Source organism: Amphiprion ocellaris, chromosome 5, assembly GCF_022539595.1.
Source record: "Amphiprion ocellaris isolate individual 3 ecotype Okinawa chromosome 5, ASM2253959v1, whole genome shotgun sequence".
Taxonomy (NCBI): domain Eukaryota; kingdom Metazoa; phylum Chordata; class Actinopteri; family Pomacentridae; genus Amphiprion; species Amphiprion ocellaris.
The window spans coordinates 28,806,670-28,834,646 of record NC_072770.1 but is presented as its reverse complement, the minus strand read 5'-3'; the positions used below and the strand labels follow the sequence as shown (position 1 = coordinate 28,834,646).

At 39.7% G+C, this 27,977-nt stretch overlaps 1 protein-coding gene across 1 annotated transcript; it reads left to right on the top strand.

The window, feature by feature from the left end:
* The first annotated feature begins 1 nt into the window (after window position 1).
* Window positions 2-26,943, top strand: slc6a11a (solute carrier family 6 member 11a). Its single transcript, XM_035944408.2, has 14 exons — window positions 2-1,025; window positions 16,669-16,803; window positions 16,881-17,021; window positions 17,321-17,408; window positions 18,934-19,066; window positions 20,765-20,899; window positions 20,980-21,083; window positions 21,318-21,442; window positions 21,696-21,808; window positions 21,904-22,041; window positions 22,136-22,238; window positions 23,330-23,430; window positions 23,525-23,695; window positions 23,820-26,943. The coding sequence occupies exons 1-14, from the start codon at window positions 851-853 to the stop codon at window positions 23,949-23,951; spliced, it is 1,794 nt and encodes a 597-aa protein (XP_035800301.2). The 5' UTR covers window positions 2-850; the 3' UTR covers window positions 23,952-26,943.
* The last annotated feature ends 1,034 nt before the right edge of the window (window positions 26,944-27,977 follow it).

Below are 27,977 nucleotides of genomic sequence, written 5' to 3'. Positions count from 1 at the left end.
TACCTCGCTAACTCATTAAACTCGCTTCGTGGTACGCCCGTCTGGTCGGTAGTGAATCACGGGCTTCTCTATAGAGCTATGCCTCCTTCGTACTGCCACCGAGCCGACCGCGATCCCTGTCCGCTCTGCGCCTGCCGGAGGACGGCTAACAGCGCTGCGCTGAGTCGCTCTGCACCGACTACTGGGGCTGAGTTAGCCGCCGCAGCTAATGGCTCCTTACAGTTCAGTAAGCCTTGCCACCAATGCTGCGAAAAGACTACACGTATTACAAGTAACGGTGAAAGAGGCAGGAAAAACCTAAACATGAAGCGCATGGAGCAGCGAGACAAGCAGCGAGAGACGAAGCCGGCGTTGTCTGCGATGATGGCGACCTTGAAAAACCACGCTAAGTATAAAACTACCAAGGTGCTTTGCTAACAAGCTGACTGAGCATATCAAATGCGTATTATAACACGAAATTGGCAGCTGCACAGAGAGATTACATGAGCTACTAGTGAGAAGCAACAGCAGCACTGGAAGCGGCAATGACGCAATACGCAGGCTCCTACGTCAGACGTTCTGTGGATACTAACATTCACCTATTAGTCATTCATACCTTGTGTGAGGGGGAGAGTCCTGCTTCCAAAGACTTCATTACCATGTCTAAAAGGAAATTAGTCACACTGAAAATTCCACTCTCCTGTTTGTGATCTATATTCATGCATATTACTTTTTGACATACCTCTAGAGGTCCCCCTTGTGGCCATGCAGCCATTCAATTAGGTAACCCCAGGCTAATCTACAGACAGTACTTAGCCAGTCAATCCAGAAAAAGTCAGTCTTATCCTTAGACCATTTCTCGGTCAGCAGCATGGCAGAATTTCTGTACAGGCTGTGCCATCCAGGCACAAAGACTACTTCACAAACTGTTGAGGAGCGTGGCAAATGGGGTAGCAAAACGGAGTTCATCCTGTCTGTGGCTGGTGCTATTATCGGACTTGGCAATGTGTGGAGATTTCCATATCTTTGCTACAAGAATGGTGGGGGTGAGTTTTCTGTTTGTTATTCTCTCAGATTGTTTTTCTGTTCCTGAAAAAGAGTGCAGTATAATGTCAGATCCTTCATGCCAACTTTTAAAAAGTTTTTTTGTCATTTGTAAACTAGAGAAATAAAGAAAATTGAAGTTCCAGAATTGTTTTATCTTTTACCAAAGCACAGTTATTTATTTTGTGCTTAACTTTACTTGTTAAGTCAGTGCATAAACTTTGTTGAAAGACTGGAGGTTTAGAAAGAAATTCTGTGTGGAGTAAGGGAAAGTCAGTCTGTTAAACTTGAAAAACATGGGAGTATTTTATGAGGGAGTGATTGAATAGTCATTAAAAATGTCTGTGTTCACATTTACAAATGACAAAATTTGTCCAGTGTAAAATCTGCTTTCCGTCGGTGTCTCCCTCAGCCTTCTGTCTGGTGATTTAATTAGGATCTGACAGGTAATCAAACATTATGAATTTTTTGCCAAGTCTGTCAACTTTTAATTACAAAACATTTTAGTCCCCCACAGCTGTCAGATTCAGAAATAGGTATGTTGTTCTCATGGAGATACTGTCAAAACGTTGTGTTGTTTTGCTTTAAGTGTTTTAATCACATATTAGTATAATATGGTAACACTGAACCTAACAAGAACATAAAATAGCTTTATAATCTTTTTATGTGTACCTAATTATGAATGTGTTTTCTTAAATACTAACCAGCACCAGTAAAATAAAAAAAAAAAAAAAATAAATTTAAAAAAAAAAAAAAAAAAAAAATATATATATATATATATATATATATATATATATATATATATATATATATATATATATATATATATTCTTTCCTAATTTTCTTCAAAATAATTAAGATTTTTTTTCCTGAGTTGTTCTGAGCCCATCCAATTCCAAACTATATCCAATGTGTCTCCTTTGTGATATTTCAGACCAAGTGCAACTAGTTGTGAGCAATTAGTGTTTCAATATAATTTAACTTTCTTAAGAAACTTTGAGTAGACTTTTTAGTAGAGTGCTAATATATACAATTTTTAAAAAATGAGTGCATGAACAGGGACTATAGTCCCCGATGCAGCGGCCTGGGTTCAATTCCAGCTCACAGACCTTCACTGCAGGTCTTCCTCCCCCATTCTTCACTAACCTGTCAAAAAAAAAAGCCAAAAGAAAAACAACTTAAAAAAAAATAAAATTAGTGGTAGACAATGCAGTCAAGCTTTCTCATCTAACACCTGGTAAAAACAAGTGTACTTCCTAAAGTGGTTAAATATTCCTTTACATTTGCATACATTTAACATATTTCAGCTTGTTTGCTGTTGTTTTAATGTTTTGCTATTACAAATCAAAAACTAACAAAGTCATAATGTTTTTGTGAAGCTGCAGTTTTGCATACTGGTGGAACAAACTAAACCACAATTACTCGACAACTGCTGATTGAAGTTTTCTAAGAATGCAGTTCATTGTCAGGGCTTAGCATTTAAACCTATCTCTGCATGTCTGATTGAGGATGCAGACATGCAGAGACAAAAAGAGAAAGCAATCAAATACATGGTGCTTAAAGCGTAAAACAGAGATAGAGGAGTGGATGTTGAGTTGAGATAAGAGAAGATCAAACCCGAGTAAGTTTGGCATTTTCATGTATAAACTGTTACTGGAGAAAATGATTAACGAACAAATTGTTTATGTGTGCCAAAGCATTAAGATATATATTTAGACCTTTTAGACTGTTGATTGGACAGAACTTGCATTTTGAGGAGGTTCTGCCAAGTTGTGACAGACTTATATTTTACTATGTTTTACATCCTGTACACAAGTATTAAAAAATATAATAACAAGATTGATTGTAAAATATAAACAATAAGTCTCAGCACTAAAGCACACACATTTTTAAGTGATCACTATAAATTGTAGTTGTTTGTTACTAAATAATGTTTGAATTTCTGTGTTTTCTTCATGGTAATATGACTAAATATGTATCATTAACTGCCTAGTGGATCAAGGTTTTTTACGACTTGTAAAGTGCACAGAGTAATGTTATTAGTAATTAGACAAATGTCCATTGAGGTTTAATAGCCTGTAGCTACAAACTGCACTTCTTAAGACTAGAAATAGGTTATATTATAACAGACTTATGAAGGAGGTCTGCACCACATCAACTGAGACTGCTGTGGTCACTAGTCAACATCATTGGCTGTATTGTCTGTGAAGTCACCAACTGGTTTGTGAACCACTATTCTGAAGCTTTTAGCATCACCATCTCCTTTTTTTGGAAACAGGGCGTTGTCATAAATGAGGGGACGATCTGAGTGAGAGGCCGAGAACGCTACGCAGGGTAGCCCAGCCCTAAAGCACCTTCTGCTTTTACTCTAAACAGGACCGTCGTGTACAAAATGCTCACCGTGCTATATTGAAGGAGATTAGGAACTAGTGATTGACACCAAAAAGTTACTAGGGGGTCATTGTGTCTCCATACATCTGCAAAATCCAACTATTTTTGCTACCAGGTGAGTTGTCCCCTGATAGCTATTTAAAAGAATGCAGGTTTAGGTCTAATTTGCATTAGCTTCATTTTGGTTACTTTTCTTCTGTGCAGTTTGTGGTCAGACCAACATCAAACAAGGTCACACTGTCAGACATTATCAGCCAGCTAGCAACAAACGTCATTAACAATGAAAGATCATATTAGCACCAGCAATAATGCTACCAAAGCATTATTAAAGAAAGCTTTCTATTAAGACTTTTTTTTTTAATGGTGTTTCCTAGATAAAGTTGATGTCTTGTTTTATGAAGCCAGAGCAGAGTCTGTAATTTTAGCATTGAAAATAAAATCTGGCATTGAAAAGAAAACCTTAACTGAAAGGTCTGAGTCATTATAAACCTTTGAAATTAGCACTTATAATAAAATCTTAACTGAACTGGGATTGGAACAGTTATAATGCACCTTTTAACCTTAGATAGGTTCTACAAAGCACTTTACAATGTCTTTCTCATTGATTCACAGTTACACTAAAACTATTAAAACATTGCATCGGAAATACCAGATTTAAAAAAAATCACAGCTTTCAATAGAAAACTAATTTTGCAACATATACACTATGCAGGACTTTCAACACAGCAGGATTTTAAATACAAAACAAAATTAAATGAGATAATAAGGCAATATATAGATAATCCTGTAAACTAAATAACACATCATTCAGCCACAAGATTTAAACCAATAAACAGTTCAAGTGAATTATACATGTCAAAATGCAATAACAATGGAAAGCCTTCTGTCTTGGCATTCACGTAGATGTTATTTTAAAATCTACTGTTTTCATTAATTCTGAGCATTGCAAGGTCAGTGCTAACATAGAGTCAACCTTGTAGGACAAATGTCATGAAATTTATATATAAAAATAATATACGTCCTTTCTAATCAGAGGTTGGCAGCACAACCATGAGTCCTGGCCTTGAGTGTGTGAAAGTGCGTTCAATATCAAATATATGCTGACGGAGGCTTGTCATTGTCAGCAGTTTACACAATTTTTTTGCCAACCTCCTTCATGCTATTGTTAATTTCTGGAAAAGTGGTTCAGACTCGTGCCTTTGACTACTGTAGAAGCACTACTGGACTGCTGCTGTTTTTTTCTGTTCAGACTTTCATTTTACATTCCTTCTAACATCATAACACCACTCACAAACGGCTCCAACTGCATTGCCATGGCTCGGAGAACTTTGGCTCATGCATTGCCACTATAGATGAACCCACTGGCTTGAATTGTTACAGCCTGGGACCATGGCCCCCCACCATATTAAAGTCTACTTGAGGAGATTCTGGAGGGGAAATGTTCACCCCAGAGGACCCCTCTTTGCCTGGTTGATTTGTGATTATGTGTTCCTCTCCATTTTTCTCTGGCCAGCGGATGTCGCTGAACAACTCCTGTCCCCTACTCAGACCTCTTAATGTCTGTTTTTACTGTCAGTATTGTTTTAGTGTCAGTGTCTTGATGTGACAAAAAAGACAAAAAACAAACTAAACATTGAAAAGTTAAAACCTAATTGGAAAGCTGCAAGTGTAATAAAATACAGGGTTTTGCAAAATTTACAACCAAGTTCTTGAGCTTTTGTTTACATCATGTTTAAAGATCTGTCCACATTTTTCCACGCTTGCAATAATTATTCTAATAATTTCTGACAGTGTTGCCATTGCTCTGATTTAAGTTATCTTTTTCGGTTCATGTTTTGTCAGCAGTGCTGAATTTCACTATTATATTCACCAAAAAGTCATTGTTGAGTCAGCTTTTGACACAGTTGTCCAATTTTTAGTTAGTGTGAAGCGAGGGCATAGGTTTGCATAACTGGTGTCAGTATAGCTGTTGATGACGACGGATTTCAATTTTGCAATGAAATGAACATTTCAGCCGTAAGAGAGACAGTGGGCCGGATTTCTTGACATTGTTTTCAAGCATTTGATTGGTTGAAAGGGGGGGGGGGGATCTGAGGCTCACATGTTGCGCCAATATCATACATGTTGCCAGACATGGAGGTTGCGAGAGCGGATGAGTGAGTTTATAAAGGTAAGTTACTAGAGCTGGGTTTGTTTAATCAGGGCTCATTCTATCCCTCTGTTTAATACCATTTCATTCATATATTCAATTACCAGATTCATAGTAGTCGGTAATCAAGCACATTGTTACTGAATACAATGAATCAGGAACCAACATAGTAGCTGTTGTCTCCTAAGGCTCACATCTACTACCCAAAGGGAAAATCCATAAAATCCATGGATAATGTGTAAGATCTATAAATGGCAGGAAAATGTATTCAATATTAACAGTTCATGAAAAAATCGTACTGGCAAATATCAAGCAACGGGGTTCAGTCCGTGTGAGACATCGAGGTGGCTGTGTCTGCTATGTATGATGCAGTGGCACATTTTACATCAAGACATTACCAGAGGCATGAACATCATACTAAATCTGAAGCTCAACCATCCATCCATCCATCCATTATCTATACACCGCTTAATCCTCACTAGGGTCGCGGGGGGGGCTGGAGCCTATCCCAGCTGACTCGGGCGAAGGCAGGGGACACCCTAGACAGGTCGCCAGTCTGTCGCAGGGCCACATACAAAGACAAACAAGCACTCTCACATTCACACCTACGGGCAATTTAGAATAATCAATTAACCTCAGCATATTTTTGGACTGTGGGAGGAAGCCGGAGTACCCGGAGAAAACCCACGCATGCACAGGAAGAACATGCAAACTCCATGCAGAAAGATCCCGGGAAAGCCGGGACGCGAACCAGGGACCTTCTTGCTGCAAGGCGAAAGTGCTAACCACTACGCCACTGTGCAGCCCATCCCTAGCTCAACCTTTACCACAAATATTTTAATAATCTGTATGGTGTCATGTACATGTCTGTAAGCCACTTAAATGGGGGAAGATGCTTAAAACTTAGACATTTTGTACAAGTTAACATATGGGAATGTTTAGTAAAATTGAATTTTATTAAAGAGCTGGAATATTGTTGTCGGATGAGAGCAAATAACCAGACAGTAACTTAAAAACTTGTTTAACAGTGTCTTGCTTATATTAACATTTCCTTTTAAATTTGATCTTGTATTCCTCAAACTTCTACTTATCTTTTATCTGTCATTAATACTTTCTTCTTTACTTTATCTCACTAATTGTTCTATTTTCTCAAGACTAAAGTAGTTTCATATGTGTACATAGTTACATATTTACATAACTGTAACTCACTGTACTGTTTTATCCAGTATTGTCAGGTTAAGAGAAGAAAGAGTAAGCAACCCATGTTGCTGTCAATTAACACAAAATGGCTAAAGTGAGCAAGACCACCAGAGGCTAAGTGTGCCATACAACAGCAACATATAAAATGGAATCTCAACGTTACCGAGTTTCTTGCTTCGAGGCCCACTGAGAATGTCATTGAAAACATGATCTCTTAAATGAGTAGATTATTGATTAATAGTTGTCTTGAAATGCAAATCACACACACACACACACACACACACACACACACACACACACACACACACACACACACACACACACACAGACTATCATTTATAGTTGGATTTTCTTAAAATCTGATTAAACTTTACAGTTATTTAAAGCATTAACAGTTAGAGGTTTGTTCAAAGGTATAATTCAGATGATTGCTCAATAACTGTTTAAATTCTAATTGAGCATTTCATTCATCAGCATGTTTGCTGGTTGAGGCAGTTTTAAGTGATCCCATGAACAAAACTGTGAATTATCACTGATTAAGATCTGTGTTTATTCTCCAGTAGATACTCTGAAATGACAACAACAATCTGGACTGCACACCAAGTACCAGCATGAAACATTATGAAACCTTAACCTTCTGTGCCTATAACACAAGTTCTGCTCCTGGCATATGTAACCATGATGTTCAGAGTAGAAGCATTAAATAAAGATAAAGAAAGATAGGAACAGATTCAGGGCAGCATCTGCAGAGCCTAAAGAAAGGGAATAAGAAGAGGATGCCACCAGACAGACCTTAAAACTGGAAAACAAAATCATGCTTCTACAGAAAAGAAGAAAAAAAAAACTTGAGCAACCAACAGACATCCATTTTTAGCAACCGTTGCCAATAAGGCCAAAATAAATTATTGTTCCTCAGCAACATCACATTATTGATGCTGACACTTTAACTGGTGGTAATACTGCTATCCAAGACATTAGCAGAAAGAACTAAATGGTCTCCTGGTGACCTGGTTTCTGGCCTATGAAAGAAAAAAAAACATCCACTCTTCTGTGACAAATCTTGTCCATGTGGGACTAACGGATTTTCATAAGAAGCAGTCGGTGCTTGAAAGAGATTTTATCCCACTGATAGTGAGGCTATGCTCCATGAAAGTAAAGGCATTCACAACTGGTTTTCTCCCTTCCAGAAATAAATTTAGTAGGTTACAGGGTTTGAGCGCTCGTCTTTCTACAGCCTGACCCTCTCAGATTCAGATGGACTTTACTAAGGAATCTATTTTAGGAGCAGAAGTAGATGTGGTATGAACTTGTTCACCTTTATCTATAATGTGCACATTTTCATCTAGTTGCTTTTCACATTCCTAAAATAATATGACAAAGTCAGTCTGTAATAAGACAAGAATGATACATCATCCCTCCTTCCATGTACTTCCAACCCAGGAAGCCGCTGTCTCACTTTTCCTTGATCTGCTTTATCCCATGAATAGGCCTGGCTCAAACTGAATGTCAGAATGACATGTCAAACAAATGACCTATGGGCCTTACCACTGTGTCCAGCTACTACAAAACAACAGTCAGCACATAGATGTTCTACCACCTCTCCTTTAGAAGTGGACATGCTGCTCATAAAAATCACCAGTTTATGTTCCAACTTGGCCAGATGTCGCCAATCTGTGTTTTTTTCACCCAAACATCTGATATGTTCATGGTTCTTTAGAGAACATAAGGGCCTTTATTTAACACTGCTGTCTCTTCTTCAGAGTCAACATCCTGTCATCTACATCATGTCCTTGTCTCCCCCTTTATCAAGGTTTTTTTCTACAGAGCAAATGCCCTGTTGTATCATTAGTGATTGGGTATACTTAAGCAGTCCCCTACTTCAACAAGATTATGTGTCAGTGTGCAGGTTTTCATATCAAGCTGTACAAACTGTTTGTTCTTGCCACACACTAAACATGGGAAATCTTGTTGATATTCATATACAAGGCCTGTGACCACTCAAACTTTTTGTCCTGTATTATAAATGCCATTATTTTGGACAAAAAACTGAACAGCTTGAGACCTGACAGGCAGAGTGGAGATCTCAAAACACTGATTTGTTGTTGCAACTCATAGTTACGACAAAACTGATATCTTTCCCAGACGACTTGATGTTGCAACAAATTCCGTGGTTTTGCATAATTTTTATTTTTATTTATTTATTTATTTTTTGTTGGCTTCCACCACCATGTCTGTGCTTCTCTTCACAAAGATACAAATTAGATCATTTCACTGCTGGAGAAGTTCCCACTGCTCTTGCAAAACTAATGTTGCTCATCACTTTAGTATGTTATTACTCTGCCAAGGAACGCGGCAGAGTTATGCGACGCTGATTGTCACTGTTACATTACTAAAGAACAAGCAAACAGACTTGGATGAAGTTTTTAGGGAAGGTCATAAATTACACAAGGACCTAGTGATTACGTGATTAGATTTTAGCAGGGAGGAGGCTTATAGTCTGGATCCATATATCATTAAAGATTTCTGTATCATTGCAAGATAGCAGCACAGCTTCACTGTAACTGTGACAACAAGTGAACACTACGTCAACTGCCAGCTGATGGTAACATGATTGCGATCCTACTACAAATCCACCACTGCAGACCACAAATTTTTTAAAGATTGGAGCTGTCGGAAATCATACAGCGACTGAGGGGCATAGCAAATCAGGCCACATTATGACTGATGAGGCCCAATCAGGCAGCAAATGTGTGTGTTTGTGATTGCGTTTACATGCACACCAATATCCCAATTGTGACTACTTGTGTACTTCGAGAAATACAGATGTACGAGTATCCTGGCTACTGATTACTGCTTGCAGTTTGTGCAGACACCTGTGATGCTTACAACACAAACTAGCAATTTAACCTCAAGTTTGACTGTGGCACTTGAAACAAGAAAAGCACTAAGAGAGCACAGTACTCCGCCAAGAAATGCAGCATATTTTTGTAGAAATGCAGCATTTTTTTAATTAGTGTTAAGCAACATGAAGTTTATATGCCTTTACTCATTGTGTTTTGAGCCATGCTTTTATTCTGAAAGATGTGTGCACCCATACGCGGAAGTGAGGTATTCTGTGAGTGCCAGGAAATTGTTACTTGTTGTTTGGCAGTCTATGTTGATAAAGTTCCTAATAAAGATGCAATGGAAGCCAGGAATTATCTCCTTAACAATTAGTTACTGATGATCAGAAATCACGGCAACATAGAATGTGGCCATTTAATATAGATGTACCCACAAACAAAATGACCTTGCGCTGAGTACAAGCTTGTGTTAGGCTATGTATGTGTACGTTATGTGGGGATACCGAATCACGTGACCTAAATATGTAGTGGATGGCGAGAATTGATGGGACTCAGAAACACCCCCACAATTTAATCAATTGTTCCTTTTATCATTTCTGACGGATAAGTCCCGGTGGATTTGTAGTAGGATCACAATTACACGATTGTCAGCAGACAGCATATCTCGCCATGGGAAATCCTAAACAAATCCATGGATCACAGTATATGCCGCATCACTGCCAAAATCTAATGAGGTAATCCTTGTCTCATTTCTGACCTTCCCTGAAAATTTCATCCAAATCTGTTAGTCCATTTTTGAGTAATGCTGCACACGGACAGATTCACAGACAAACATACGCCGATCATCCCATGACTCCACTGTGTTCCTTGACGGAGTAATAAGACTTGTAGCAGACTTGGCACCATAAATTGTAGGGGTGTAAAAAAAATACAATGTGACGATATATTGCGATACTCTGTCACCCAATACTATATCGATTTTTCAGCTCCTAATATCGGTCCTTTTATGAAAATAATGATTTGTGGTTCAGACATCTTGTAAATACAGTATGACTTTTGTACCTCCACTCCATTAGATGGCGCGGAAGAGCAACTGTGCGGCGCAGCGGCATTCCTCCAGTAGAGTCGAGCTCAATGGCTAAGGCAAACAAAAACATGGCTAACAATATCACAATGCCTTGACAGTATAAAGCCAATGTTTGGAAGCACTTTGGCTTCAAAACTATAAATGGAAGTAAAAACAATGAGTTTGATGAAGAGAATGCTGTTAGCAAGCTTTGTCTCGCTGCCGTGAAATACTGTGGGGGCACGACAAACTTAAGAACTCCTCTAACAAGACACCACGCTGATATACTTGCACAGCTGCCAGAGTACTGAACCAAACCAAACTACACTGGATAACTTCCTATCATTTACCTCGCCTCGAGCTCAGCACATCACAGGGTCGATAGTGCATTTTATTTGTAAAGATTTGCGCCCGTACAGAGTGGTTGAAAACATTGCCTTCAGGTGGATGCTACATTGTTTGGAGTCGCGTTAGAAAATCCCGCAGCGCGTCCACATGTTGGATACAGCTGTGCCCAAGACAAAAACGTCTCTGAGCGCTGTAGAGTTCCCACGGCTTGTGACAGTTGGATGTCCAGAGCTACCGAGTTGTATATTACCAAAACATCTCACCACATCTCCGACGATTGGGAAATATTTCCATGTTTTGCAGATGAGGGAAATGCACAAGAGCCACAGTAAGGGTCCACGTCCTCGCTCAGAGGACAGCAGGGTCCCAGTCCTGCTCTGGAGGATTGTCGGGGAAGGTCCACGTCCAAACCTGGAGGACGGCTGAGGGAAAAGCAGGCTGCTCCTGTGGCTCAGTGTTGCACCGTCGTCTCAGAGTGTGCCGGCAACAACGTAGGAAGGCAGTATGATCCCACGTCCATTGCCATGTGAAGCTGGTCTTTATAGCAGGTGGTGATGGGATGATCTGCAGGTGTGCAACTCTCGCAGCTGCACTTAATCCGCTGATCAGCAGCTGCAGAGAGCCTCACAGACCAGAGACACGCTGGCAGTGGAGTGGATGGCCGGAAGGGTGCAGGGCTAGGCAAGGCCCGTGACACTTATCCTGGTTTCTTAAATCAGGATATGATGTTTACACGTGCAAACACAAAAATAAGACACTTTGAAAAACCTAACTGGGATACTCATATCCATGTAAATGCAATTTGTCCCATTGCTTCCAAAAGTCTACATTTTAGGGGTCCTAAAATGCAGAAGTAGTGTGGAAATTTTTTTTTAAAAAGTGAATACAATTTCATCTTAAAGAAGCAACACTAAGCAAAATGTAGGAAAACAAATGTGCAGGAGCACCTTAACATTCTAAAGGACAATGTTTTCATTCATAACCTCATGATCAAAAAAGCCGGGCAGACCTGTTTCTCAGATTCAAACTTCAACAAGAAGGATATGTTGTTCAGTCACTGAACTTGAATGATCTTTATCCAAATTACTTTGTACTCATAACCACTTCTCATCACATCAGTTATTACTTACCAATGGCCACCATTTGATGTTGTGATGTTACTGATGCTAATACAAAACAAAGTAATATCCAGCCTGAGCAGCTTTTTTTTTTTTTTTTTTGAAGTAAAATTTTTTTTGACTTTTTGTTGGCTTTATTCAATAGGTAAGTAGAGTGGCAGACAGGAAAGCAGGGAGAAGGATGCCTGCAGCAAAGGGCTATGAGCTTGTATCGAACCCAGGCCCTTGTGTCAGGTACTATAGCCCCAGTTCATTGGTCACCCACTCAACCTGTTGAGCTACCTGGGTGCCCCCTGAGCAGCTTTCTTAAGGTGGTGCTGTTACACGATATTATCCCCAAACAGGCTGGCTGTTTTCCTGTGGCCTGCAAAGCGGTGATACAAGTACCAATTGGAAATATTAACAACCTTTGGCCTTTCAACTAGATATTCCTGAGCCAAAATCAATGATTGATAATTAGCCATCAAGCTTTTACTGGCTTCTGTTAAATTTTGGAAAAGATTCTGTTGCCTTTTGTGTCAAACATAGCACAGAAGTAGCTCCATTGATAGATGTGAGAGACATCAATTTGGATACCAGCTGAAAATCAGATTTGGTACCTGTATATTTCAGTGCTGCTTTGACACATTCGGTCATGACCTCCCTCAGGGCTATAGATTCACTTTTTTTTTGACATTGGTTCCTTTTACAATGAGGCACACTTATGCCAAATTTTGGTGCACCCAGAATTTCACACTGCCACTTTTGATGTAGAATTATACATTTTAAGCTTTACCTTTTTGTCAATTTCCATACCTGCTGGTAATTATTATTATCAAGAATCAAGAATCTTTATTGTCATTGTGTTTCCACACAGCGAAATTACGATTGGTGACTCCCAACTATATATAAAAAATAGAAAAAAGGCAAACTATGTACAAATAAATTTTTTTAAAAATACTTAAAAGATATAAATATGTAAACAGTCTTAGTGCACATGAGCAGTAAAATGAGTGTAAAGTGGAGTCCAGTGCAAGATTCAGTTCTTTATTGCACATAGTGTGTCTGTTGTGTGTGCAGGGGAGAAATGGACTGGACAGCTCTTGGATAAAAACAGTTTTTGAGTCTGGAGGTCAGAATTTTTATGTTTCTGTACCGTTTGCCCGAGGGAAGCAGAACAAACGGTCCATTTCCCGGGTGGGTGGGGTCAGCAGCGATACATCGGGCCTTCCTCTGGACCCGGCCCACGTATATTGAGTCCAGGTCTGGAAGAGGACTTCCCACAATCCCCTGTACTGTTTTCACCACCCGTGATAAGTTCCTTCTATCCTGAGCTGTGCAGCTGCCGTACCACACTGTTGCACCACGACAGAGGATGCTTTGTACTGTGGCCCTGTAGAAGTTTGCCAGGAGCTCAGGGGAGAGACAAGCACGTTTCAGCTTCCTAAGGAAGAAGAGCCTTTGTTGAGCCTTCTTCACTAGGTGAGCTGTGTTCAGAGACCAGGTCAGATGTAATGTGGACGCCCAGGAACTTGATGTTGTAAACACGCCCCACTGCTTCCCCTTTGATGAGGAGAGGAGCGTGCTCTGTCCTCCTGGACCTCCTGTAGTCCACAATGACCTCCTTGGTCTTGTTGGTGTTCAGAACAAGGTTATTATCTGAACACCACTGACTAAGGTGCTGGATCTCCTCTTTGTAGTGGGTCTCATCATTGTCCGATATGAGACCCACTACGGTGGTGTCGTCTGCAAACTTCACGACCGTGTTTGTGAAGTGGATGTCAGAACAGTCGCTGGTGAATAGTGTGAAGAGAGCAGGGCTGAGCACGCAGCCCTGTGCTCAGGACCAGTGTGGAGGATGTACAGTCTCACCCTCTGAGGCCTGTTGGTGAGGAAGTCCCTGATCCAGTGACACAGTGATGTGGACAGTCCCAGGTTATGGAGCTTCAGTATCAGTTTGTCCGGGCACACCGTATTGAAAGCTGAACTGAAGTCCACAAACAGCATCCTCACATAGGTGTTAGAAAGTTGCAGGTGGGTCAGGGCTGTCTGAAGTGCCATAGAGACTGCATCCTCTGTTGATCTGTTCTCCCTGTAGGCGAACTGATATTTATCCAGACCAGCAGGGATGACATCCTTGATGTGCTTTAGGACGATCCTCTCAAAGCACTTCATAATCATCGGAGTCAGAGCAACAGGGTGGTAATCGTTCAGGCAGGTGACTGCTGATTTTTTAGGCACAGGGACTGTGGCAAGCTGCAGGGACAGGTTGAAAATGTCCAGAAAAACTCCTGCCAGTTGGTCGGCACATGATTTCAGAGTGCGACCCGACACCCTATCTGGTCCTTCAGCTTTGTTGGTATTGATTCTCTTCATGGAAGAGCTCACTTGGTGCAGCTGCAGGACCACAGACTGATGCTGTTCCTCCAGTCGGGGTAGATGAACACTCTCTCTGCTGCCAGGTGTGTCAAAATGAGCATAGAATGTGATCAGGGTGTCAGAGAGAGTGGAATCATGGCTAACCAGCTGATCACTGCGCTTATAGTCTGTTATTGTCCTAATGCCTCTCCACATACTTTATGAGTTGTTATTAGCAAAATGCTCCTCAATGCGCTGTTTGTCCCTGCATTTTACCAGCTGAATGCCCTTCTTCAGTTCTTTCCGGGCCCTGCTGTAGGCCAGCTTGTCACCTGACCTGTAGGCGGCATCACAGGCTTTGAGTACGGGCTTCACTGTGCTATCCATCCATGGTTTTTGGTTTGCAAAAACCTTGATGGTCTTTGTGGGCAGGACAGCATCAGTACACAACTTCAGCTACGACAGAACCGATGATGTGTATCCATCTAGATCTGTGCCCTCCTTGAACACTCCCCAGTCACTGCACTCAAAGCAGTCCTGTAATGCTAAGGACGCCTCATCAGTCCATACCTGTATGGTTTTAGTGGTCGGTCTCTCCCTGCAGATCAGAGGTTTATAGGATGGGATCAGATTCACAGAGATGTGATCCGACATGCCCAGGTGTGGTGCTGTAACAGCCTTGTATGCCCCAGGTATGTTACAGTAACCCTGATCCAGGATGTTATTGTCTCTCGTGGGAAGCGGTGAAATTTGGGGAAAACTGCTCTTAGCTCCACCTGGTTAAAGTCTCCGGCCACGATTACAGCCGCCTCTGTGTTATCGTTCATCTGCTGACTGATCAAGCAGTACAACTCCTCCAGTGCTAATTTAGCATTAGCTCGCGGTGGTATGTAGATGGTATGTAGACGGCTTCAATCACGATACAACAGAGCTCTCTAACCGTCGTAAATGGTCTGCATTTCACTGCCAGATATTCCATGTCGGGAGAACAGTATGTTCCGATGATTTTTGTACCAGTACAATAGGCATTGTAAACATACATAGCCAAACCTCCGCCTCTGCGTTTCTCCGAGGCTGCAGTTCTGTCCGCCCCGAGAAGAGAGCGCTCGGCTGAGACTGGGAAGAGCCGGTCTGTGTGGGTTAGCTTGTAGCCTAGCACGCAGGCCGCCCCTCTTGCCCCGCCTTTGTTTACGGTGTCTCCTCCGTCTCTTTGGCCACAATGGAGGGATGGTGAAAGCCTCTGAATCTCCGATGGAATAAAATCCAGCTTTGGAAATGTTTGGTGGTGTGCATTTTCCCCTATCTCTAACAGCGTAGCCCTACTGTACACTATTGATGCTACAGGTAACTGTACGTACAAAACAAAGGAACATAAAGAAAAAAGAGAAAAAACCGGGAGCTCCAAGCCGCTGCGTGCACACACGCCGCCATCATTTTCATTATGTTTATATTTAAACCATATTTTTTTCATAAAAATGATCCTGGTCTTTGGCTATATTATTGGCAGTGTTGTATTTCATCATTTAGGACTCTGCACTGCTTGTTTTTGCCTCCGCCTTGTGCTGCAAGTGTCAGGGCACTTGTCACAGCACGTTAAGAGTCCTATTGAGACATTGTACTTATTTCACCCTTCAGTTACCATGTCAGTACTTTGGCAGGAAAAGTGTAATAGTACAATGCTGGCCGTTTTCCCGTGTCAGTTATTCCCACAGATTAAGAATTTACATATGATGCTGGGTGACTGTGTGACCGATGATGCAAACACAAGCAGTTTAGAGGCCACAATTTACTGATGTCCCTTACACATCACATGTATAGCTTCACACTGCAATTTACCAGTGTTTGATTGTATTGAGAGACGCTGCAGTTACCAGGGTTCCAAAAACGTTGCATTCTGGAGTCTTTCTTTTTCTCAAAATGTTCAGTCTTGGGCCTCTTAAACTGCAGACACTGCACCTGTTTTTATTACTATGTAGATGACACACAGCTCCATATGCCAGCTTCACCTGTTGATTTTTAGCCTAACTTACAGCCTAGAAGTCAGTGACTGGATGGGTCACAGTTTTCTTCAGTTAAATGAGGACATAAATTCGTACAAATATTCAAATATCGAAGAGTACCTAAAAAGATGCGTGTGATTGTGGAAACCTTTGTATGTGTGATATTCTGTCTGTGTTTTATTCACACTTGCAGGTGCATTCTTCATTCCATACATCCTATTCCTTGTCACTTGTGGCATTCCTCTGTTTGTACTGGAAACTGCGCTGGGCCAGTACACCAGTCTGGGAGGAATCATGTGCTGGAGGAAGGTCTGCCCTTTGTTTGAAGGTGAGCCAGCTGCTAGGATTGTGGTTAAGGAAGAAATACTAGAGGAATGCAATGTTAACTATTTATGTTGTTTCCAGGCTTGGGATATGCCAGTCAATTGATCATTTTCTACGGAAGTATCAGCTACATGGTGATTTTAGCCTGGGCTTTTCTCTACTTTTTCTCCTCCTTTTCTGGAGAGCTGCCGTGGACCTCCTGTAATAACATGTGGAATACAGGTGACAAAGCACCTCTCTGCCACACACACACACACACACACACACACACACACACACACACACACACACACACACACACACTACCAACAATTAGTGACTAAATCCTGTATTTTAAGCTTGTATACATTTAATGATACAAGTTTATCTTTATGTAATGCTAAAGAAAATGTTTGCATTATTTCATTGAAATTTGAATCAAGTATGATGTCTTATTTATGCAATTCCCCTTACAATGTAGTACTGACCTGAAGATGTGTCTATAGAACATGCATGTTTAACAAAACTTTGATATATTTCAGATGAATGTGTGGTAATAAACAACTATAATACCACAGCTAACTGGACCTCACCTGTGAATGCCACATCGTCTGTTATAGAGTTTTGGCAGTAAGTTTTTATATAAATAAGACAGGCTTTAATGCTGATTAATCAAAGGTCAATGTTTAACTATGTTTAAATTAACAGCGATGTCAGTGAAACACGCCACTCTGTCCTAAAAAGCTGTCTACTTTAAGAAAAATATGACAAAATGCCTGAGTGGGTGTGACATGGTTGTGTAACATGACTGCTAGTGCTACATAATCTGAGGTTTAAAACAGGTTCTTTATTATCAGTGGATAATATGAATAAAATTGGATTCTACACACTATGTAAAAGAGTGAATTAAACATATATTTTACACAAAGATAAATAACAATAAGAAATAATGTAGTCTGAAATCTACAGTCTTTTAGTGTGGATAGGAAATCAGGCTATTTTCAGAAATACATCATGTTGCTGCTCAGAGACATGATGGCGTTATGTAGCACTGGCAGTAATGTTAACACGCTAAATGACCCTTGCACAGCCATACTGGTCTTTTGTCTTATTTTTCCAGATTGGACCACAACTCAGAAGTTGTTGGATGTGTACAAAAAGAGTGTGACTCACTGTTAAATTGGTTCCTCATGTTAGGTCAAGACAGCTTCCATATTTACCTATTTATATTATGTGTTACGTTTGGTGAGTTTCCATAATTTACGGTGAGTTAAATCTCACTAGATGTCTGAAACAACACTCCAACTGTTCCGAAAGGTCACATTTTTAACAATTCGATTTTTTTTAGAGTTTCAACATCATCTGATTTGCACCACTATCTCAATTTCATCTACTGGATAAGAGTCTTTATAACCTCAGGCCACAGCTTCTTCATTCACTGTCGACACAATGAAAGTCTGCTCTTAGGATCTGAGATATTTAAGTCTCTATAAATATTGGGGAATTCAATGCTCTCATAATGCCGTGATTTTAACTGAGTGTAAATGCCAGCATCCAGGTTACATCTACATCTGGAAAACTAATATTTTCCTGAAAGAAACCCATAAGTCACTTTACAATTAAAGCCCCTCCCACACTCAAAAACAGATGCTTTCATTCATTTTGACCTCTTGTCAGGACTACGTGAGCATCTTTGAGTGATATGTTTTTTGTGGGACAGTTTACACACGTAACACAACTCAGAATACCCTGAGGAAGATCTAATCAGCCAGACTAATTGAAGACACCTGTGTACTGGAGGTGTGAAAGGCCTTTAAATGCACATTCAGGCATTTATCATTCTGATTAGAGTGCCAAGCTTCAGGATCAAAAGACCTTTCATGATGGACCTCTTAACTTGTCAATCAGATATGTAACTAAAAACACATATAACAGCTGCATTCCTTTTAGGTGTATCAGTGCCAGGGTGCTGTACTTGGTAGTGTGCACATAGAATATTCACTTGTTGCTCGTTTTTAGAACTCTCCCCCCACTCTCTGAATGTATTCCTAATTACAATCTTAGTTATTAACTGCAGTGTAAATTAGCTGTAGTATTTTAAGACTGAACATGTGCATTGCTTTGAGTGATTGTAAGATATTATATCACCTTACAGACGACGGGTGTTACATATATCCAGCGGCATCGAGACTTTGGGAAAGGTACAGTGGGACCTTTCTTTGTGCCTTCTCCTGTCCTGGGTCATCTGCTACTTTTGTGTGTGGAAGGGAGTGAGATCCACAGGAAAGGTAAGATTAAAATCACAAATGTGTGTCATGCTGAGTCATATTTTATGCCCTCACTTTCCTAAAACTTATTATTTAAATGTGGATTTGTTGGATATCAGACAGGCCTGTCTCTTTAATTTATTTCTCAACCACTTCTGCTTGTTTTACACCATCGCTAAAAATGACTTGGATCAAGCCTGTCAAGCTTTGGCAGGTGTTTAGAAGTTGACTTTTGCCAAATCTGCAGTTATTCAACTGTGGGCTGAACTTAAACTGTCATCTGCTGGCATAACATGGAGTTTATTTGTAGTGTTCTATAATGTAGTTCTGTGATTGATGTAATACATGATTTCTTCTCCGCAATACTTTATAGAGTGAGTGGCTATTTTATGGGCATTCATAACTTCAGCCACAATGATGTTGAGGCCATAAATAATCAGAGACTGTTTCACAACTGGTTTGAAGTTATATCATCTGCCACTCCCTACATGCAGTAAGCCGGTGACGGTTTACTAGAAGTTTGCCATGGAAAACAAAGGGTGTTCCATAACATGAAGGCAGCAACTTCCTATTTTTCTGCAGCGGTTGCAAAAGCATCAATTGACTTTCACGTGGGCACATGTCTGGTTTTCTTACCAAATGTTCAAACCAGCCAAAGACACTTAACAGCCTAAATGTAGTGTAGTGGCTATGTCCTCTACTTAGCCCTACTGGTTGCGGATAGCTGTTTGAGAGGTTTGACCTGTACTCAACCTTAAATAAACAAACGGATTCTTAAGAGTCGAAATAATCCCAATCATTTATTATCGATCTTTACCCGAAACTAAAACTTGTTCATAAACAAAATAATAAAACGCAACAAGTCGAGTACAGTCGAAAACTGTGTGCCTCTGTGTTTCTGTCCAACAACACCTGAACCAAATCATACAGTCACTTAAATACCTTCCTTGAGCCCAGGCCGTCAGCCTCAGGTAAAGAAATACACCCCCCTGGGGTCTTGGGTGAGAAATTACAAAAACAAAATGAAATATGGCTCCTACATGTAGGTCCTTGATTTGCAGCAGTTATGGACTATATGACATCCTTTAATGGATTTAAAGCAACAAATAGCAACATTGTAATGTTACACTCATACTTTATGTAATCTTCTCATGTAATGTGTTGCACATGGACAAAATTCTAGCTTTGGAAATGCCCAATTAAGAGATAAGCAGCTATGCACTTACGGTAACTTCAGACCTGTTGCCACATGTATTTGGAGCATTGAAAGACAGTATTATTGATAGATGTGGTTCACAAAAGTATGTCTCTAATTGTGAGAAAGTGAAGTGGAAATGCTCACTGGCAAACTGCCACATGAAAGAGATGTGTGCTTTCAATGCTGGTTGCACGCCAAATAGTTGTCAACCTACTCACACCTTATGTATTTTTCCCCAGAGACTGAGGTTTGTATCATGTCCTCTTGTATAATGACATTCTCACCTTGAAGGTTACCTAGGGATGATTCCCCAGCCACACATGAAATGACACATCTTATGATTCTGGAAAGATGCCAAATGGAGGTGAAAAATAAAGTTGCTGCCATCTATCGTAGCAGTGCTTTGTCATTTGGTCCTAGCAAATGCTCCAACATGGTTCCAATTGTTGGTCATGGTGAAGTCTTAAATGTTAATGTGGATAATAAATGTTGGTAAACTATGCCTTTTTGCTTTAATGCAGGCTACCTATGTCACAGCCACATTCCCTTTCGTCATGTTGTTCGTGCTGTTTGTCAGAGGGATGAGCCTTCCTGGAGCTTTCCATGGTATCAAGTACTACCTGTACCCCAATCCTGCTCGGCTCGCTGACCCACAGGTACCATTCACACTATGTTCTAATTTGTTTGTTTGTAGGAGTGTTTATAGACAAAAAACATATAGTAATTATAATTATAGGTGTGGATGGATGCTGGAACACAAATATTTTACTCCTACGCCATATGTTTGGGATGCCTGACCACACTTGGGAGCTACAACAAGTACAACAACAATTGCTACAGGTGAGTACTTCCAGATGTGTCTGAACATTAATAAATAATAGCTGTAATGCAGTCATACACCACCGTCACAATGTGTGTATCAGTAAATGACATTATTACTTGGATAGCAACATTTGTAAGATGTTTGTCTTCTATTTATTTTCATTTACTTGCTGTAAGTCATTTTCAGGTTAGTGCATTCCTCTATATCACTATATAGAAATAATGACACAGTGCTTTGTTTCTGATTTGCAGGGACTCGTTCTATCTTTGCTTGTTGAACAGCGGGACCAGCTTTATATCTGGCTTTGCCATTTTCTCAGTTCTGGGCTACATGTCCGAGAAGATGGGTGTCGACATCACTGCTGTTGCTGAGAGTGGTATGAACAGACATCTGCTTGAAACCAATTAAAAAGCTTCAATTCTTCCTCAGTATTAAATTACAGATTGGGAACCCAGAAAAATAAAAAATAAAAACAGCTGGTTTGCATTTTGTTTTGTTTTGTTTATGATGATTCCGCCTGAAATCTTGAAATTGGCCACCATTGTGCTAGATCAGCTCTGACACTTGTGTCTACACCAAAATTAATACCAGCAAGAAATGATTCGCTTGTTGTGGGTTTCACTCTGCAGGTCCTGGTCTCGTCTTCATCGTCTACCCACAAGCTGTGACCCTGCTGCCATGGCCTCAAGTTTGGTCCGCGTGCTTCTTCTTAATGATCATCTTGTTAGGAATAGACGGTCAGGTCAGCTGCTGCCTTTCTTACAGCTCCTAGAAAATGTGTTGTGCTCATTTTGTTAACTCGTCTTTATGCTAACCTGTCTTTGTGTCATTCTCCAGTTTGCTGGTCTTGAAAGCATCATGACATCTTTTACAGATGTCTTCCCTTCCCATATCCGAAAGGGATACCGCAGAGAGCTTTGTCTGATGCTGATGTGTGCTCTTTGCTACATGTTTGGTCTGTTGTTGGTGTCAGAGGTGAGTTTTAAGGCTTGCATTTAAATGATTTATCATGTGAAAGGGGCAAATAAGGTGACTAATAACAAGATTGTCTTGACTGTTTTAATTTCAGGCTGGCGCATACATTCTGCAGATCTTTGATCACTATGTATGCAGTGGTCCTACTCTTCTTCTGATGGCAATCTTTCAATCAGTTACTATTGGATGGATTTATGGTAATGATATATTTGACTTTCATTTACCTTGATATGTTGTAAAAGGCTATGTGATACTCTTGTCCTACTTAAATTCTAACGATTTGCAATGCACTTAATGATAAGATCAGAAAGGATAAGATTTAACTAATTCATGCAGCAGGAAATTCTTTTGCCAGATATAAAATTACACAGCATTTATAGCGCATTTGCCTGTTATTTCTATTTGGAGTTTTCTGCAGCAAAAGTAGCAGTGGCATAGTGGCTGATGGTGATGTACTGGACTGCATTATATGTTTTCCACCCCATCTTGGGAAACAATAGTACTGCATCTTTAAAAAATAGTTTTAACTCTTTAAACACAAAAATCTAAGCTAAACAAAAATAATTGTACCAACAAATTTGTGAAGTAGGTGAGTCAAAAAAGTATAAACTGTCAAATTAATTACATTATCCCTATTATCCTATTCTCCAGAGAAAGTTCAACAAAAATAAACAGTCAGACAGCTAGCATAATAGCTTGATTAACACAAAGCTAATGAATGAAGAACTCATTTAAGATCTCTAATTAGATACAGAAAGCTGCTTCAATAAATGAAGTACCTACTGTATATTCAGTATTTTATTTTTTTAAAAGGTATTTGGAGAGCAAAAGAAAGCTGCTTGCTGACAAAATGGTCTGAAAACATTAACTGTATTCTTGTGTACCAACTACAAAAACAATGAAAAATTGTCCACTTTAGGGATCCTAGGTGTCTTTAGGCTTATTTTTTCTTCAAAAATTTACAGTTAAATGTCTGCTTCTTAGTTTGCATGTTCTCCCTGTGCATGCGTGGGTTTTCTCCGGGTACTCCGGCTTCCTCCCACACTCCAAAAATATGCTGAGGTTAATTGATCATTCTAAATTACCCGTAGGTGTGAATGTGAGAGTGATTGTTTGTCTATATATGTAGCCCTGTGACACACTGGCGACCTGTCTAGGGTGTCCCCTGCCTTCGCCCGAGTAAGCTGGGATAGACTCCAGCCCCCCCGCGACCCTAGTGAGGATTAAGTGGTGTATAGATAATGGATGTCTGCTTCTTCCTAGTAAACATATTGTGTCTCTGTCCCAGGTGCTGAACGCTTCTGTGACAACATTGAGGACATGATCGGCTACAAACCTCTATCACTGATCAAGTACTGCTGGCTGTATGGCACCCCTCTGATCTGCAGTGTACGTGTCTAAAGCAGCCCACTGCATTTATATGAATAATTGCGAAAGTTTTATCCCACAATATTTATTGTTTATCATTTGTTTCACTTGAAAGGGAACGCTTGTGTTTTTGCTCCTGAGATACACCCCGCTGAGGTTCAACAACTCCTATGTGTATCCTTGGTGGGCTTACTGGATTGGCTGGTTTCTGGCCATGTCGTCTCTCTCTTTGATCCCAATCACCATGATCTGCAAACTGGTCAAAGGAGAGGGGTCTCTCTTGCAGGTCAGTGATGCTGTTAGAGGTTGACGTGTGATAGTTAATTTATAAACTCTGTTTGAACCAATTTTTTGTCACTCTTGCTCGGCTAAAGGAGATATTCTTTGACCGTATTCATATCTTTCCGTAGCGTTTCAAGACCAGCTCCCAGCCTGCAGGTGACCTCCCAGTGATGGCTAAGGAGATGTCGAGCGTCAATGTATCGCTGAGTGTTCGTCATGGTGGGAAACACAGCCACAGTAAATCAAATGCCAATCTTTAAAAACAATTGGGTTTTTTTTTTTTTTTTTTTATTATGCTAAAACTATTTAGAGTGGGTAGTTTCCTGTTAATATGGTGGGTTGTATTAATTAACTGATACTGCTTTTAAGGTAAGAAGAAATACATATTTTTTGTCATTAAATTATATTCAGCATTGATACAGAGGCTGAATGTAAAGATGCTACACTGAATTGGAATCTGTTTCCTATAAATTGAATTTTAAATAGCAGAAAAGGTTAAAGGTAGCAGTGGTGTTTCTGTATATTTTAGCTCACTTAACGCAAAAGCCTTCACATTATTACTGTCTATAGCAGGCCATTGTGTCTGCTGCAGGTTCAGCTTGTTGATGTCTCAGTTCACATCGCACGTGAATACATGTGCAGATTAGTTTGAAATGCAAAAAGAAAACTACTTAAGAAGAGATTAACACTCAAAGACTAATCTGCTTCATCAGGAATGTGTGGATCAAGTTGGAGCAGATTTTACTGACAGTGGTCACCGTGGCAACATGAGCAAAAAGACTTGTCAAATTCAGATTGGGGTTGAGAAAATGAGAAGAATAATTGCTCTCTCAAATGGCTGCGATGAATGTGTGGCTGGATCCAGTGTAGCTGAGCACAAAGACTGTAGTCGGGGAAACAGCAGGCCTAGTGCTGGATCAAAGGTGAATTTCATTACCTTTGGGGGGAGCTGTAGATGGTTCCCCCTGTTTTCACCTCGTTCTTTCCATTGTTGTCCTCAGCCTCCTTTTTGTCTCAACTGCCTGAGCACTGACACACCAGGTTATCCATGCAAATTTGTCAGTGAAAATCTTCCAAGCTTCCAACACTGTCAGTATTATCTGCTTTCAATTTTCTCGGAGACATATCAATCCATGTTGATTTTCCTACTCTTCTGATGTGAATTTAAACTGTAACCTATCAAAACAAAGCAACATTATCTACATTATAAAGATTTTTTTTTAATATATATATATATATATATATATATATATATTAAGTGTGATTAGTAAGAGATATTGCCTTTACCTGTCTAAATATTTTATACATTCAGAACATATTTTTTCCTAATTTATATGTTTTAAACATATAATAAGCCAAATAAACACACCTCCTCATTGCTGTCAAAAAAGTGTTATAATATTTGTTGGCTGAATTTATTCAAGCAACAATACAAGGTCTCAGACCAATAAGACTTTTATATTAAATTAACTTTATCCAATAAGCTTGACTTTATCTTTTAAAAAAAAAAAAAAAAAAAACATCAATAAGGGCTGGAGATCTAAATGTGTTTTCAGAATTACGCCCCCCTAGTTACACATTCCTTAACTGATCCAGGCTCAGTGGTCGGGGTGGTGGTCTTGCAGTGGTGCACAGAACAGATTTGAACTGTACCCTCCTCTCAGGGGACAAACCTTCCAGCTTTGAGGTATTGACGTTTAAAATCAACTCTCACTTCCCCTTGTGCTGCATTATTTACCACCCGCTAAAACACAATAATAATGTTTTTTTAGGGGTGCCCAGGTAGCTCAACTGGTTGAGCGGACAACCCATGAACAGAGCCTGTAGTCCCTGATGCAGCAGCCTATGTTCAAACCAACTCATGGCCCTTTGCTGCAGTTCTTCCCCTGATTCTTCTCTCCCTACTTTCCTGTCTGCCTCTATACTAACCTGTCCAGTAAAACCAACAAAAGGCCAAAAATGATCTTTAAAAAAATTTTTTTTTAACAGATTCCTTCAATTTTATTTCTTCTACTGTTCTTAGTTCTGATCACATTTTATTAGTTGGTGATTTTAATATTCATGCTGAAAAATCCAACCACAAAATTGTTTTACATCAGAATTTTTAACTATATGTGACTCTTTTAATCTAAAACAACATGTGTCATCTCCTACACATGAACATGGCCACTATTGACCTAGTTTTTACCCTGGGTTTAGATTTTAAGTCTCTCTCCTTAAGAGATTTTATTGGATGGTTTTATTTGATTTTAATTGCACCATCCTAAGCACACAGTGTACATGTAACATTAAAAAAGCAACTCGGCTTCCAATTTTGCAGCTACCTTCCGTACTGATGATTTCAGTCAATGTAAGAGCAGAAAAGACACGTCAATCTTTTCAATAATATGTTACAAATCTCATGACCATATATCGCCAGTTACAGCTAGACCATGTCGTCCCTCCAACCCAAGGCCATAGTATAATAAAAGTATCAGAAAGCTAGAAAGAGAATGTCACTTTCAACCCACATAACACATGCAGCAAGAAACCTGGGAGTCATCTTTGATCAGAACCGTAGCTTTAACCAACACATCAAGACTTTAGTCCAACCATGCTGCAAACAACTTAGAAAAATCACAAAGATTGAATCAGTTCTCTCCAAAAACAAAACCGAGCAACTTATACACGCTCTAATTTTCTCCCACCTTGACTATTGTAACTCTCTATTCACCTACCTCAACAACTCAGCAATCAGCCGGTTACAGTTGGTTCAGAACTCGGCAGCAAGACTTCTCACAAACACTTGACCATTGCACACCTAACTGTGGTTCTGACACTATTACACTTGGTCCCCATTTATTATGGAATCCAGTTCAAAATTATGTTGCTAATATCTCTAAAAGACTTAGTCCCACACAATATATCAGAACTTTTAGTACCTTATTCTCCACGATCCAGGCTCAGTACTAAGGGGAACCTTTGTGCTTTTACTGTTTTAGCACCAACATGATGGAACAAGCTTCCCTGGCTGTCAGAACAGCAGTCAGTTCCTTAGTTTAAAACTTTTAAAAACACAGCTGGACAAGCATTTTTATAAATCTTTATGCTTGGTTATTGGTCTTTTTAAGTTCCTTTACAATGTTTTCACTGATGTTTTTTGTTCTTTTACTGTTTTATCTAATGTTTTGGGTATCTCAGCGCTTTGTGAATCACTTTGTAGCCTGTTTTAAAGGGTGCTACAGAAATAAAGTTTATTATTATTATTATTATTGTTATACAAAAACTACAGTGCCTTAAATACTATTTTTACTTATTCTTTGGTACACAGTATTGTCTTGGATTACTATATTGATAAAGGCTTTTTTATTTAACGTTTGTCTTTCAGTATTACAACTATATAGTGCAAAAAAAAAACTTTCTGGGGTGATATAGTGGTTTATTTTCATTATGTATGCATCTGTGTAAGGTGACATGCCAAGTGACCAATAAATGATTACCAGGCATTAATAAGTGTGTGTGTGTGTGTCCCTCAGACCTACTGTATAACACAATAAAAGCAGCATCACATTCTGATGAGAAGGAGGTTGTGAATGCAGCTACAATGCAGACACACTGACCGGGGAAATTGTTCAAACCTAGTCACTTGCTGAACATTATTTTGTGTTTAAAAAAAAAAATTTATTCATAGCGAGTTGATTTGACAGTTCACACAATCTATGCAGAGCCGTGAAAATCCAAATAACCTTTTACATCTCTCTGATCAAATTGCGTCCACTCGTTGTGAGCAAGGGTAAGAAAAAAATAACTTCTAAAGCTTTTGAAGACTTAAGAAACATTAGGACATTAAGAAGTCGAGGTTCGATTACCTTATATAGAAAGCAAATCATGAGTAAAATTTGCCAATTCAAACATATACAGCTGAATTACTTTAATGCTACAGCTTCCCGTAGCTGAGCTGGTGTGCTCGAGCTGCAGTGATTAGAGAAATAGCAGTGGGGACTTCACAGATCTGTGCTCTCTAAAGGAAGCAACGGCATAGAGTGACATGCAAGCCATTTTAGGGCAAGGAGAGGTTAACTTTATGGAAGAAAACAGCTAAATATATAACTGAGTAAATGGAGGTGAGTGTTTAGGTTTTTAGTCAACAACTGGAGAGGTGCTTAATGTTTCCTTCACTTTAGGGGGCCTTGGACTCTTCATAGACTTTAATGTCTGGCCAAACTCGATAAACTAGCAGGTAAACCCTTGGTTTGGGAGGGAAAAAAATAACCCCAAAAATCTAAAAATTGTATTTACTTTGTAAT